Source organism: Sceloporus occidentalis, unplaced genomic scaffold (genome assembly GCF_023333645.1).
Source record: "Sceloporus occidentalis isolate IW3139 unplaced genomic scaffold, rSceOcc1.0.p SCAF_14, whole genome shotgun sequence".
NCBI lineage: Eukaryota > Metazoa > Chordata > Lepidosauria > Squamata > Phrynosomatidae > Sceloporus > Sceloporus occidentalis.
The window spans coordinates 10,375,844-10,388,303 of NW_028316994.1; the positions used below are offsets into that span (position 1 = coordinate 10,375,844).

General features: G+C 43.6%; 1 protein-coding gene across 1 annotated transcript; it reads left to right on the forward strand.

Annotated features, from left to right (window-relative positions):
* Nucleotides 1-1,034: 1,034 nt before the first annotated feature.
* On the forward strand, nt 1,035-10,603 carry LOC149303869 (cardiotrophin-2-like). The gene is made up of 3 exons (XM_089480838.1): nt 1,035-1,050; nt 3,618-3,760; nt 10,071-10,603. Exons 1-3 carry the CDS (start codon nt 1,035-1,037, stop codon nt 10,527-10,529), a joined length of 618 nt encoding a protein of 205 aa, XP_089336964.1. The 3' UTR covers nt 10,530-10,603.
* The last annotated feature ends 1,857 nt before the right edge of the window (nt 10,604-12,460 follow it).

The window sequence follows — 12,460 nt, forward strand, 5'->3', positions numbered from 1 at the left end:
ATGACTCTGGAGGCCAGGGTTTGACTCACAGCTTGGCCATGAAGCCCACTGTGTGCTCTTGGGTGAGTCACACGCTCTCAGCCTCAGGGGAAGGCAATGGCAAACCTCCTCTGAGCAAATCTTGCCATGAAAACCTTAGGATAGGGTCACCTTAGGGTTGCCATACGTGAGAAATGACTTGAAGGCACACAACAATAACAACAACAACAAGAGCAAGAAAAGTGAACTGTCAACAGGTGTCCCTGGTTCCCTGGTTGTGTGGCAAGCAAGACCTGCTGAAATTCCTTCTGCACAACCAACAATGCTCTCCAGTTTTCAATCTGGCAACCTTAGGGCTCTCACCTGTCAGAATGTGTTTTTTTTTGAACTGGTGGAACCAACAACATACTGCCTCTATGATACCCCCTGTGCAATTTCGAAAGGAAATACTCCTTTGTCTCATGTGCACTTCAGTCCTCCTCCTCCTCCTCCTTCTGTGTCTTTTCTTCTTTCCCCCAGTTCAGGAAATTAAACATATTTCACAATCGGGCCCCACCTCTCCTCTTCGCCCTCCCTCACATCTCTCCCCCCCCTTCCACCAGTTAGTGTCTTTTCTTAGGAACAACAGAGTCCAGGAAATGGCCCATGAGCTTTCCCCCCCTTTCCCCCCTTTCTTCCCCATTTTTGGTAGGAGGTGTGTGCCACAAAGGGGTGGGGAGAAAGGCTGGGAATTGCAGAAGATGGGGATAATACCTCAGCTGCCTATAAAGGGCTGGCTCACTGGTGCTCCTGTGCCAGTAAGAGCAGCAGCACCAGCAGACTCAGAGCAAAAGAAGACAGGGCTACTGAGCAGCCCTTTGTGGCCACAGAGAGAAGGGGAACCAGGGACCCCTGTCATTCAAACATCCTCCACTTGGGGGCGACAGAGGGACAAATCACTAAGAAGAACCTTAGATGTTTTGTGGAAGGAGAAATACCATCATCAGCCATTAGGGGGTGACAAAGAGAAACCGACTTTTCTACTGGGATCCCAAGCTTCACCCAGATTTTTAGCCATGAATCTCCCTATGGGTAAGTGAAATCTTTTGTCTTAGGCATATCAATGGGATGTTTTTGGTTTGTTTGTTTGCTTTAATGGTGGAAAGCTTTGGGAATGGAAAGCAGCACCATTAAGACTAACTGAAAGAATCCACCAAACAGTGATACTTTCATTGGGCCAACCAAATAAAGGTATCACTGTTTGGTGGATTTTTGATGCTATTGGATTTGCTATACGGCCAACCTGGCAACCCCTAATGGGGTTCTTTTTTTTTGAAAGAAAGAAGTTGGTAGCATGAGCTTTTGTAGACTTCAGCCTACTTCCTCAGATGCATCTGGTGGAATGGAAAGCTCTGGGGAATGTTATGATTCCTCTGCTCATTATGGTTTGTTGTTGATGTGTGCCTTCAAGTCAGTTCTAACTTATGGCAACCCTGATGGGACCCTATTGTGGGGTTTTCTTGTCAAGCTTCTGCAGAAGGTGTTTGCCATGGCCATCCTCTGAGGCTGAGAGAGTGTGACTTGTTCAAAGTTACCTAGTGGGTTTACATGGCCAATTTTTTCCTGTTCATTTGTTTTATTTTTATTCTGATTCCCCCCTCCCAAGGAGCTCAGCCTCAGACCACAACAACAACCCTATGAGAGAGGTTGGCTGAGAAATTGTGACATGCACCCAGATCACCCCAAAAGCTTCATGTCTAAGCAGGAATCAAGACCCACTCTCTCTTGCACTAATCTATTAGGTATGCACTGAGACAGGGTGTGTTTGTAAGTTACTATTTTATGTATCTGTGCCAGAAACAATCCAAGGCATTTTGAAGCGGCACTTTCTTTGCCCAGGGTTGTAAAACATAATGATAAATGGCATTACTGACATTGTATGTAAAAATATCTCTGATCTTGTTGTTACACAGAGTAGTGGCTGGTGTGGCTTCCATGTAAATGGGATAGTGAATCCGCTTTGGGTTTTATTTGGAGTTCTCCAAGGTGCTGAATTTATCCCCAAATGTTGTTGTTGTTGTTGTTATTTTACTTATGTCCTGTCCATCTCCCAATATATGGACTCAAGATGGTTAACAGTGAATTTAAAAGTAATACAAAAGCATTAAAAGTATAAATATAATGTTTAAAACACAATTACAGAATTTTTAAAAGTTTTTAAAAATTACATATTAAAGTATTAAAATGTATTAAAAACTATATACAAACCTTGAGCTAACTTGCACAGCATTTAAAATCCCAGGCGTCATCAGATTTAAAAATCCTGATGGCACAAAAATGTTTTTGCCCACCGCCACAAAGAGAGCAGAGATAGGGCCATCCTGATCTCTTTAGGGAGGGAGTTTCAAAGCATGGAAGCACCACCAAGAAGGCGTCCTCCTTGCACCAAATAGCTACAGCACTTTGGATAGCTCCTTTAAAGGTACAGCACTTTGGATAGCTCCTTTAAATTTCAGACTAAACCCCAAAACAGAATCTTCACCCCTCTGATACGGAAACCATCTGACACCACTGGTCACATGTTCCCAAACGGTAGGGCTGTTTCAGGTTAGGTCAAGATAATTCTGCAGCATTTACAGCAGTATTACAATTGGACCTTTGTGTCCATGGGGAATCTGTTCTGGACCCTGTCCCGCGGATATGAAAAATGCAGGACCTCAAGTCCTGTTGTTCCTATTAGTGGCATGACATGCATGCAGCCACTAGTGTGGCCATGTGCACGCGCCATCATTTACAGTAGGTCAGTGGGATTTGAGGTCCTGCATTTTTTTTTATTATTTTTTTTTTTGTATCCATGGTGAGGGTGTGTGTGTTTCGGAACAGATCCCCCACAAATATGAAGGTCCAACTGTAATACTGCTGTAGATGCTGCAGAATTATCTTGACCAATCCGATATGCTTCCATTCTTATACTACCATGCTTGTGGCAGGAGAGTATGTCAATGTGTTAAAGTCGTAAGCAGAGCATGTTCTGAGCCTTGTTGCATGCCTGCAAAAGAGGTTTTATAGATGTGGAAGTGGATTTCCAGCTACTTCTGCTTTCCTTTGAGAGGTTGGTACAGCCTGAGGTGGGTTTAGGCAGGGGGACAACATTGGCTCCGGAGACCCCAGCCGTTGGCCAGGTTTCCTTTTGGTCCCAAAGGAGTTGAGCTAGTGAAGTGGTGAGAAGAAACAGGTGGGTGTATGCCCTATGACATTTGGGAGACATGTGGCCAAGCAACCTCAGAGTGGGATCAAGATAACAAAGCTTATTAATGATACACAAACTAGGAGAGGCTGCAGCAGTTTGCTTTTGCCTACTGGGAATGGCCAGACTCCACTGCTTCCACTTCTCTCCTCTCCAAAGTGCAAGCTACTATTTCACTTCGAATTCTGTTTGCAGCAATTGAAGCAAAGTGAAGACAAAGTGGGAGGAAGAGGGAGAAACTGGGACATTTTAAAAGCAGCTGAAAAGTGGGATGTCAGAGGATTAATCAAGACTGTCCCTGCCAAATTGGGATGGTTGGAGGATATATGGATATGTCACAGAAGGGCCCCCATGAAAAACTCTTCCCACAACCTGAAATCAATACTGAAGATTCTTTTTTGTCTCTTTACAGCCAGCAAACTCTTAGTACTTTCTGCTGTCTTTGTCCACTTTGCCTCTCCTGTGCCTAACCGTTCGGTCAGCACTGTCATTGCCCAGACCTTCAACCTGCTCCTTCTCATGCAAGCCAACAGCACAGTCCTCCTCAACACCTATGTAAGAATTTTTCGCCTTCTAAAATCTGGGGCTGTAGACTGGGTTGTTGGTACTTTGAATGTGTGGTTGTTGAGCCAGGCTCTTGGAAACTCCGTGGTTTCTTAGAAATTTCTTCTGTACCCACATTTCTGCGAAAGACAACGTCCTATCCCTGGTAAGAGACGGTTGGGTGTCCCTAAGATTATACAGTATCCTCAGTTCCAGCGAAGCTCAAGAACTGCATCCTCAAAAGATAAGCTCAAGGTTGCTTTGAGGAAGAAGGTTTGAAAAATTAATGGTTTTCATCATTTTTTGTTAAAAAAAGAAGCATTTTTTAATATTTGCATTCTCTGCCAGATGCAAATTTTACACCAACCAACACATTTCCCTCGCAAACTGTATACGTTACCCCAGTGGGGAAGGTTGAAAAGTCCGTTCAAGTTTTTAGTCTAAACATCCATGTCAGTGGAGTGATTTACTCTGTGTTTTGGTGTGAACATTAAAGGAATCATCCAAGGGGTTGACCTCTGTCCATAAAAGGACTTCAGCACCTCAAGAAGCTCTTGAGCCCAGAACAGATTTAACAGATTACTGACATAGGCTGCGTCTGCACTACAGAAAGAATATAATTTGACACCACTTTAACTGCCATGGTTCCATGCTATGGAATTCTGGGATTTATAGTTTGTTGTGGTACCAGGCCTCAATGACAAGGAAGGCTAAAACTCACAAAACTACAAATCCCAAAGTTACATAGCACTGAGCCACAGCAGTTAAAGTGGTGTCAGACTGCATTATTGTAGTGTAGATAAGGCCATGGGAATTTAGGCTAAGTTCTGGAATAGATTTGCCAGTCACCAGGGGAATTTTTTGTTACATTTTGAAGAATTCCATAGAATTTTGAACTATCTCCCAGTGCTTTAATATTCATGGCAATCCTAGAATGAGAATAGTAGCTGGGCCAGCCTCTTAAAATCCAATCCAGAGAGTCATACTCTCTTCCCCAAACACAGTTGATTTCACCCACACAAAGCCTACATATTTTCCAGCTTAACTTTACAGCCTCAAGGACTAGAAACTTGCTTTTGTATCAGATTCAAAGGTGAAATATTGTATGCTCAGGGCCAGTCCCTGACCGTGTGACTTTAGAGTTGCATAACAATACCCGCAAGAAAGAAAGTGCAAAGGCAGGCCTACTGTTGAACATAAAGAAAACAAAAATAATGACCACATAGAGTCTAGACAAATTCAACCTAGACAATGAAGAAATAGAAATAGTAAAAGAATTCCCATACCTGGGATCAAACATTGATAGAAACAGGGACTGCAGTCAGGAAATCCGAAGAAGATTAAGAATGGGGAGAGTGGCTATGAAAGAACTAGATAAGATTCTAAAATCCAAAGATGTACAACTGAACACAAATGTCAGAATTGCACAAGCTGTTGTTTTCCCTGTTCCTATCTATGGATGTGAGAGCTGGACAGTTAAGAAAGATGATAGGAGGGAAATCATTTCATTTGACATGTAGTGCCTGAGAACAGTGCTGATGGCCAAAAAGACAAACAAATGGTCCTAGAGCAGATCAGGCCAGATATCTCTCTGAAAGCCAAGATGACAAAACTGAGGTTGTTGTACTTCAGACACATCATGAGAAGGCATGACTCACTGGAAAAAACAATAATGCTAGGAAAGGTGGAGGGAAGCAGAAAGAGAGGAAGGTCACATGCTAGATGGATGAACTCTATTTGGGAGGGCATGGTTATGAGTTTGCAGCAACTAAGCAGAACAGTGGAGGACAGGGGATGTTTGAGATGTCTCATCCACAGGGTCCCCGAGATCAACTTGAGGGCAGTTAACAACAACAACAGATCAATACCTGCAGAGCCCAGCTATTGTGAAGGATGCACACCTCTCTTTGAACCAGGAATCTGAAACTTTTAACATTGCCACCAGCTTGCAGTACCAGTTGATACTGCATAGATGTGACCTTTGTTTTGTGACCTGGGGATTACTCCTGAATAGACATTACTAGAGCTGAGCTGATACTTTGTATTGTGGGTGACGGGATTCCCAAATTGGTAGGAATGATCAGTTTGCTTTGCCTTCACTCACAATCCTTAGCCCCCTTCCCCAGCGAAAAAGTTTCCCCATGCTGGTCTAATCCTTTATAAAAAAAAAAAAAATCCATCTAAGGAAGTGGGTTAAGTCTTGTGATGATGCCGTTTATGCAAAACCAATTAAGCTATTTTTCTCAGCTTCCTGTTCGTGCGGAAGGGAGGCATTTGTCATGCAAATGAACCTTCTGACCAACCTTACTTTCCCATTCCCGTTGTAAACACGATTAGAGCAAATGATACTCTTTAAACCTTTTACTCCAAATGCTTTCAGGAATAAAAGGGCTGGGCAGGGCTGGGCAAGAACAGGCAACTTGTCTATTCTCCTTTAGGGCATGGTTACCATCCAGCCATGAGATCAGCCAGCCCTAGGAAACACAGAACTCAGATCTAGATCTATCCTATTCAAAGACCCCTAGCTATTGCAATGTCTGCTGCCAGTTCAGAATTGCCCCAGGCCTGAGATTTCGAGACCTTGGGACAACCCCTGGTGATGTCAGTAAGCTTAATGCATGAAGTAACAACCACAGTTGCTCGCCACTTGTCATTCAAACATATGAGAGAACATGGTTTTCAGTTTGACAGAACTCTTAGCTGTTTCCAGATTAAGGTGAAATTAGGGGGTTATTTATTTTGGAATGGGGGAATTAGAAAAGATCCTGGAAAACAAAAATATACAACTAAACAAGAAAGTCAGAATCATATAAGCAATTGTATTCACCATTACTATGTATGAATGAGAGAGCTGGACAATTAAGAAAATAGACAAAACGAGAATAAATTCATTTGAAATATGGTGCTGGAGAAGAGTGCTGAGGATATTGTGGACAGCAAAAAGAACAAATCGGTGGGTTCTAAAACAGATCAAGCCAGACATTTCCCAGGAGGCAAAGATGACTAAACTGAAGCAGTCATATTTTGGTCACATCACGAGAAGAAAGAACTCATTAGAAAAGACAATAATGTTGAGAAAAGTGAAAGGAATCAAGAAGAGAGGAAGACCACATATTACATGGGTGGACTCAATTAAGGAGGTCATGGATATGAACCTGCAGAAACTGGGAAGAGTAGTGGAAGATAGGGTGTCTTGGAAATGTCTAATCCACAGAGTTGCCATGATTGACTTGAGGGTGGTTAACAGCAACAACAATAGGTGGATTAGAAAACTGGGTAGAAGACAGGTGTACCAACAGCTAGCCTACTTGAGGTGGGGTAAGGACAATTTAATCTAGCCTCCTTGCTTCTAGGCAGAAAGTAGAGCAGAGCAGAGCAAAGCAGAGCAGAGCAGAGCAGAGGGTGAGCACTGGCATGCCAACAACTGGGAGGGAAGGAGGAAGCTAATGAAGTAAACTGAGAGGTCCTTGGGAGAGTCTTTGCAAGTTGCAGCAACAAATCACTTGTGGATGTTGTGTGCCTTCAAGTTGTTTTCGGCTTATGATGAACCCTATCAAGGAGTTTTCAGGGACTGAGAGCATGTGACTTGCCTAAGGTTACCTAGCAGGTTCAATGGCTGAATGAGGAATCGAACCCTCATTTCCAGAATCCTAGTCCCATGCTCAACCACACTCAGGTCTAGGCAAGAGGAAAGGGCCAGGTGCAGATTCCCAGCTCACCTAGCAGAGCAGCAGTTTACGACATTTTTGTAAGGCTTAAGTGATTAAGCCAGGTTTAAGCATGCTAGCCTTACAAAACTGTTGTAAGCTGCTGCTCTACTAGGTGATCTGGGAATCTACACCCAGCCCTTTCCTCTTGTCCAAAGCTGAGTCCTCCCAAAACTGGAGAATGGGAAACTCAAAAATAGGAAACTCAAGTCCAGGCCTTGAGATCTGGAACTTTAACTGGAACTGAGTGCCTGCAGATGGCAAGCCTCCAGGCAATTTTCAGCCAAGTAAGCTATGTTGCAAGCCACTAAAGAGAGGGCCTAGATCGTTGTCTTTATCTAAAACTGCACTCATTTCAAAGCTGCAGTCCCTTTGTGTACTAGCTCATCCAGACCAAACATGTATTGTCAGCAGATATACAGAAAGATAACCCATAAATACAAAATATTTATTAATACAAAAAGATAACCCATAAATTCATTGTTCCTGCAATGCTTCTTCCTTGGCTTTTTAGCTCTGGCAAAGGAGACGAGAAACCTATTCCCTTCCAAAACTGCCTTCGGCCCCTTTGCCTGTATTCTAATCTTGCAGACAGAGTGGCAGACGGCCCAAGGATTTCCCGTGATCCGCTTCCTGCAACCTGCCTGGGCATAAGATGCCAGAGGCAGTGAGGTCACCGCAACCCCAGGGCCCTGGCATGCTGGTTCTCTGCCAGCTGCATCCACGTAAAAGAGAAACTCACATTGGAGGAACTACGGTTGGTCAAACCGGGAAACAACAAGAGGCTTGTTTCTGCAACCCACCCCCGTGAGAAATTCCAAAGAAGTTAAGATGTCTGGGACGGGTGGGTGGGTGCCACTCCTCAGGATTTCTGAGAGGTGACAGGGGAGGAAAAGCATGCTACGCAGCCCTCCTGGAGCCTATACACTCTGGGCTTTCTGCTGCAGCCTGCCCATTGTATTCAGCCCCAGTGCAATCCTCCTATTTAGGCTCTGAATACATTTATCACCTTTGTTTTCTTGGTGTGTGCATGGGTGTGTCTTGTGCCTTTGGCAGAGGCTTAACACAGGCACAGTTTTTCCTCAGCCTGGAGGTATCAAGCTGGGAAGGAGGAGAAAGTGATGAGGATTTTGAAATACTTAATTATTTGAGAGTGGAGAAAGTTCACTCGGTCCAGGGAAGACCACCCTCTCAATGCAGGGCACACTAGCCCCCCAAATTGGTTGGAAGTCCATTTTTGATTGGTGCTAAAGGACAATCACATTTCCAGGAGTGCACTTCTTTTTTTTATTAAAAATGAGGGTTTCTGTCTTTCTTAAATCTGGGTAGAAGGCTACATATGGCTTATATGTTATTCCTGTTCCACTTGATTTATTTACTACGGTGGTATTTAGTACTGTACCTTGGTATCTGCTGGGGTTTGGTTCCAGGATCATCACTGCCCTGTGGATACCAAAATCTATGAATGCTCAAGTCCCATTAAATACAAAGGCATAGTAAAATAGTGTCCCATATACAAAATGGCAAAATCAAGATTTGCTTTTTGGAATGTGTGTGTGTGTGTGTATGTGTGTGTGCTTTCAAACCATGAATGCTCGAATCTGTCGATAAAAAGTTTGTGGATATGGAGGGTTGACTGTACATTTATGTACCATCTTTCTTACCTTACAGAACAGAAGCTGACATAAATTGGGTTGTCCTGTCAGACTAAGCAGGGATTCAAACCTGTCTTCCACAGTCCTAGTCCAATTCTCTAACCACTACACCATGCTGGTTCCCTAACTGTTAGAACTATTTATTCATTCAGCACTTTAATTCCCTTGGAAGTGGTCAGCAGAACAGGCTGTAGATCCAAATGCCTGGATCTCAACATTCAGACTAAAAGACACCCCAACACAAGTCACCCTCAGCTTTTCTCCTTCTTTTGAACTTTGTTAGCAGGCAGTAAAGGTACAGTACTTATAATTTAATCTTTAGAGCCCAAGCTTCTTGTGAACCAAATATATGAAAGTGGTTCAAGAACTGTAAAAAAAGAGCTCTGGATCTCTCAACTTTATTCCCCCGTCCAGGGAAAATCTAAGACAACACTTTAAGTGCTGCTACAGGAGATTCTGTGGTCTAAATACCCTAAAGGCAGAGATCTCATTTGATCTTGGAACCTAAGCAGGGTTAGCTCTGGTTAGTACTTAGATGGGAGACTGCCAATAGACACCAGGTGCTATAGGCTATATTTCAGAGAAAGGAACGGGCAAAACCACCTCTGAGTTTTCCTTGTCTAAGAATACCCTATGAAATTTATGGGGGTCACCATAAATCAACAGATGACTTGCAGGCACATGTGCTTTCAAGTAATTTCTGACTTATGGCAACTCTAAGACAACCTTATCATGGGGTTTTCTTGGCTAGTTTCTTCAGAGGGGCTTTGCCATCCTCTGAAGCTGAGAGACTTGCCCAAGGTCACCCAGTGAGTTTACATGGCAGAGCCAGGATTGGAACCCTGGTCTCCAGAATCACAGTCCAGCGCACAAACCACTACACCACACTGGCTCCCATATGTACACGCATACACTTTGGAGATTCTAACTGTGCCCTTTGCTTTCTCCTTTTCTTCCCAGCTGAGTTGCCAAGGTGGTCCATTTAGTGATTCAAGTTTCAGTGCCCCAAGACTGCACTATGACGGTGTGCCAACGGCTGCCATCCCATTTTGGAAATGGCGAACCCTTTCAGACCTTGAACGCCTGGACAAGAACTATGAAGCGTACAGTGCTCTCTCTGAATTCTTGCAACTGGTCTGGGATGACCAATTTGTGATCAACTCCAAACAAGTGGAACTGCTGGAGATGCTGAAAGTGACACGGTTGCGTATTGAAGGCCTGCTCAGCAACTTGACTGCCATCATGTCTGTCTTGGGTGGGTCACCTACCCCTGTAACAGATTCACTTATGTTGGATTCTGTTGAAGCCAGCACTTTTGAGAAGAAAATTCGGGGCTACGTGGTGTGCCACCTGTACAGACAGTGGGTTGATAGGACCGTGCGTGATTTTGCCCTTCTCATAGAGAAATACCCAAGTTAACGCTTACTCAAGGGGTTGTGGAAGAAAGGGTCATGTTCGTGCCCAACCCCTTCCTGCAGACTTCTCAGGGAAATGAACCTAGGGAGAAGACAAACAAAAGTAGAACTGAATGTGTTTAATGTCAATCTACCTATTTATTTCCAGAGCTGAGCTCTGAAAACATCTCCTTCTTCAAGATTTCAGCTGGCTGTTCATGATACTGAATGGCCACTACTGTCTGTAATGTGTCCTAAGTCCTCTCCCAGTTCTCAAAGCAGTTTGGCCTTTTTATATAAGTATATATATTTATATATTAATCTTTCTCATTATTAAATTATTATTATTTTATTAATATAGCAAATGAACTGATAAATGTGTAAATCTTCACAGGGTCAGAGCTTGGAAAAATTACTTCTCTGTGTATCTTGGAGAATTGGAGAATTCAGTCTCCAGTTTTAGAGCCAGTGTGACATAGTGGTTTGAGTGTTGGACTATGACTGTGGACATCAGGGTTCAATTCCCTGCTCAAGATAAAAACCCATTGGGTGATCTTGAACAAGTTGCACTCTCTCAGCCTCAGAATGGCAAACCCACTATAAAAAAAACTTGTCATGAAAAACCCGTTATGGCATCCTTAGAGTCACCATAACTCAAGAATGACTTGGAGGCACATGACAACAACTACAACTTTCCTTTGCTTTGTTATATCTGGTCAGGGACGTAGCCAAGGGGGGGTTCTTGTGGTCCGGACCCCCCCTTCCATTAGAAAAATGAATGGTGTGCGCTGCCACGCTGCCGTGCCCAAGCCCCATTATAATGGTGGCACTTAGTCTGGACCCCCTCCCCTTCCTAAAATCCTGGCTACGTCCCTGATCTGGTTAGGCAATACTCAGCTAGAGTTCTGATGCTGGCATCTAGGTTTCCTAGCTATGTACTTTGCCTTCATCCTGGGAGTGGAAAGTTGCAGACTAGCTACCATTACTCTCTCTCTCTCTCTCTCTGTGTCTGTATGATGGAGAGAGAAAAAGATAGAGAAAGAGAATATTCAGAGATATAACCATATTAGTCTGCAAAGGGCTCTTCTAACATTTTTGAGACCAACTGAGCAAAAGAAGTTATAGCACAAGCTTTTGTAGACTCGGTCTACTTCCTCAAATGTACCTCTTTGTGATTCTCAAAGGTGCTACATGATCATTTGGCATTCAGAAAAAGAGAGGGCAAGTGATATTTCTTTACATCAAGGGTGAGCTACTTTGGCAGTCTGGGGGGCTTTTTTCTGTCCCTGTGATAGTTTGGGTGTTGCTCAGACAGCCAGAAATGCCACCCAAAGCGGGGGGGGGGGGGGGGGAGGGATATACATAGAGTAAAGAATCTTGAAGTCCTCTTCTAGTATTGAAAAATGGGAATGTTTTGATAACAGACAACACAGGGGGGCCCTGTAATTTATTTAAAAATGACTTCTGCAAGCTGCCAGGTGAGGCAAATCATCTTTCTGGTGGGTTGTCTGGCAAAGTTTTGGAAACTTTGGCCTATGCATTTTGTCAGCCCCTCCTTTATACAGGGACACAGATATCACTTATGAATAAAATTTTGCTTATTTGGTTGTAACTGGATACTGGCAGCTGTGCCATCAGGCTACAAGAGACGAAGAAGAGAATCAGGGCCACTATCAATGCTACTAGGAAGCCACCTCTATGCACTACCAGAATGTATGATGTCCCAGCTTCCTTCTCCATCACCTGCCAGCCCACAGCATCATGTTGAGATCAGGGAGAGAAGTGGCATTCCTCCATGCATTATCCTTAAGAGACTAGCTCCAGTGGACTCCCACTTTCCCTGAACAATTTCCTTACCAGCTGGTTTTTTATCAGAACAACAATATAACTTTAAACATTGGTGCCTGGATTTGCTTTCTTCCTCTTCCCTCATCATCCCTTTTCCTTTTGTGTCAC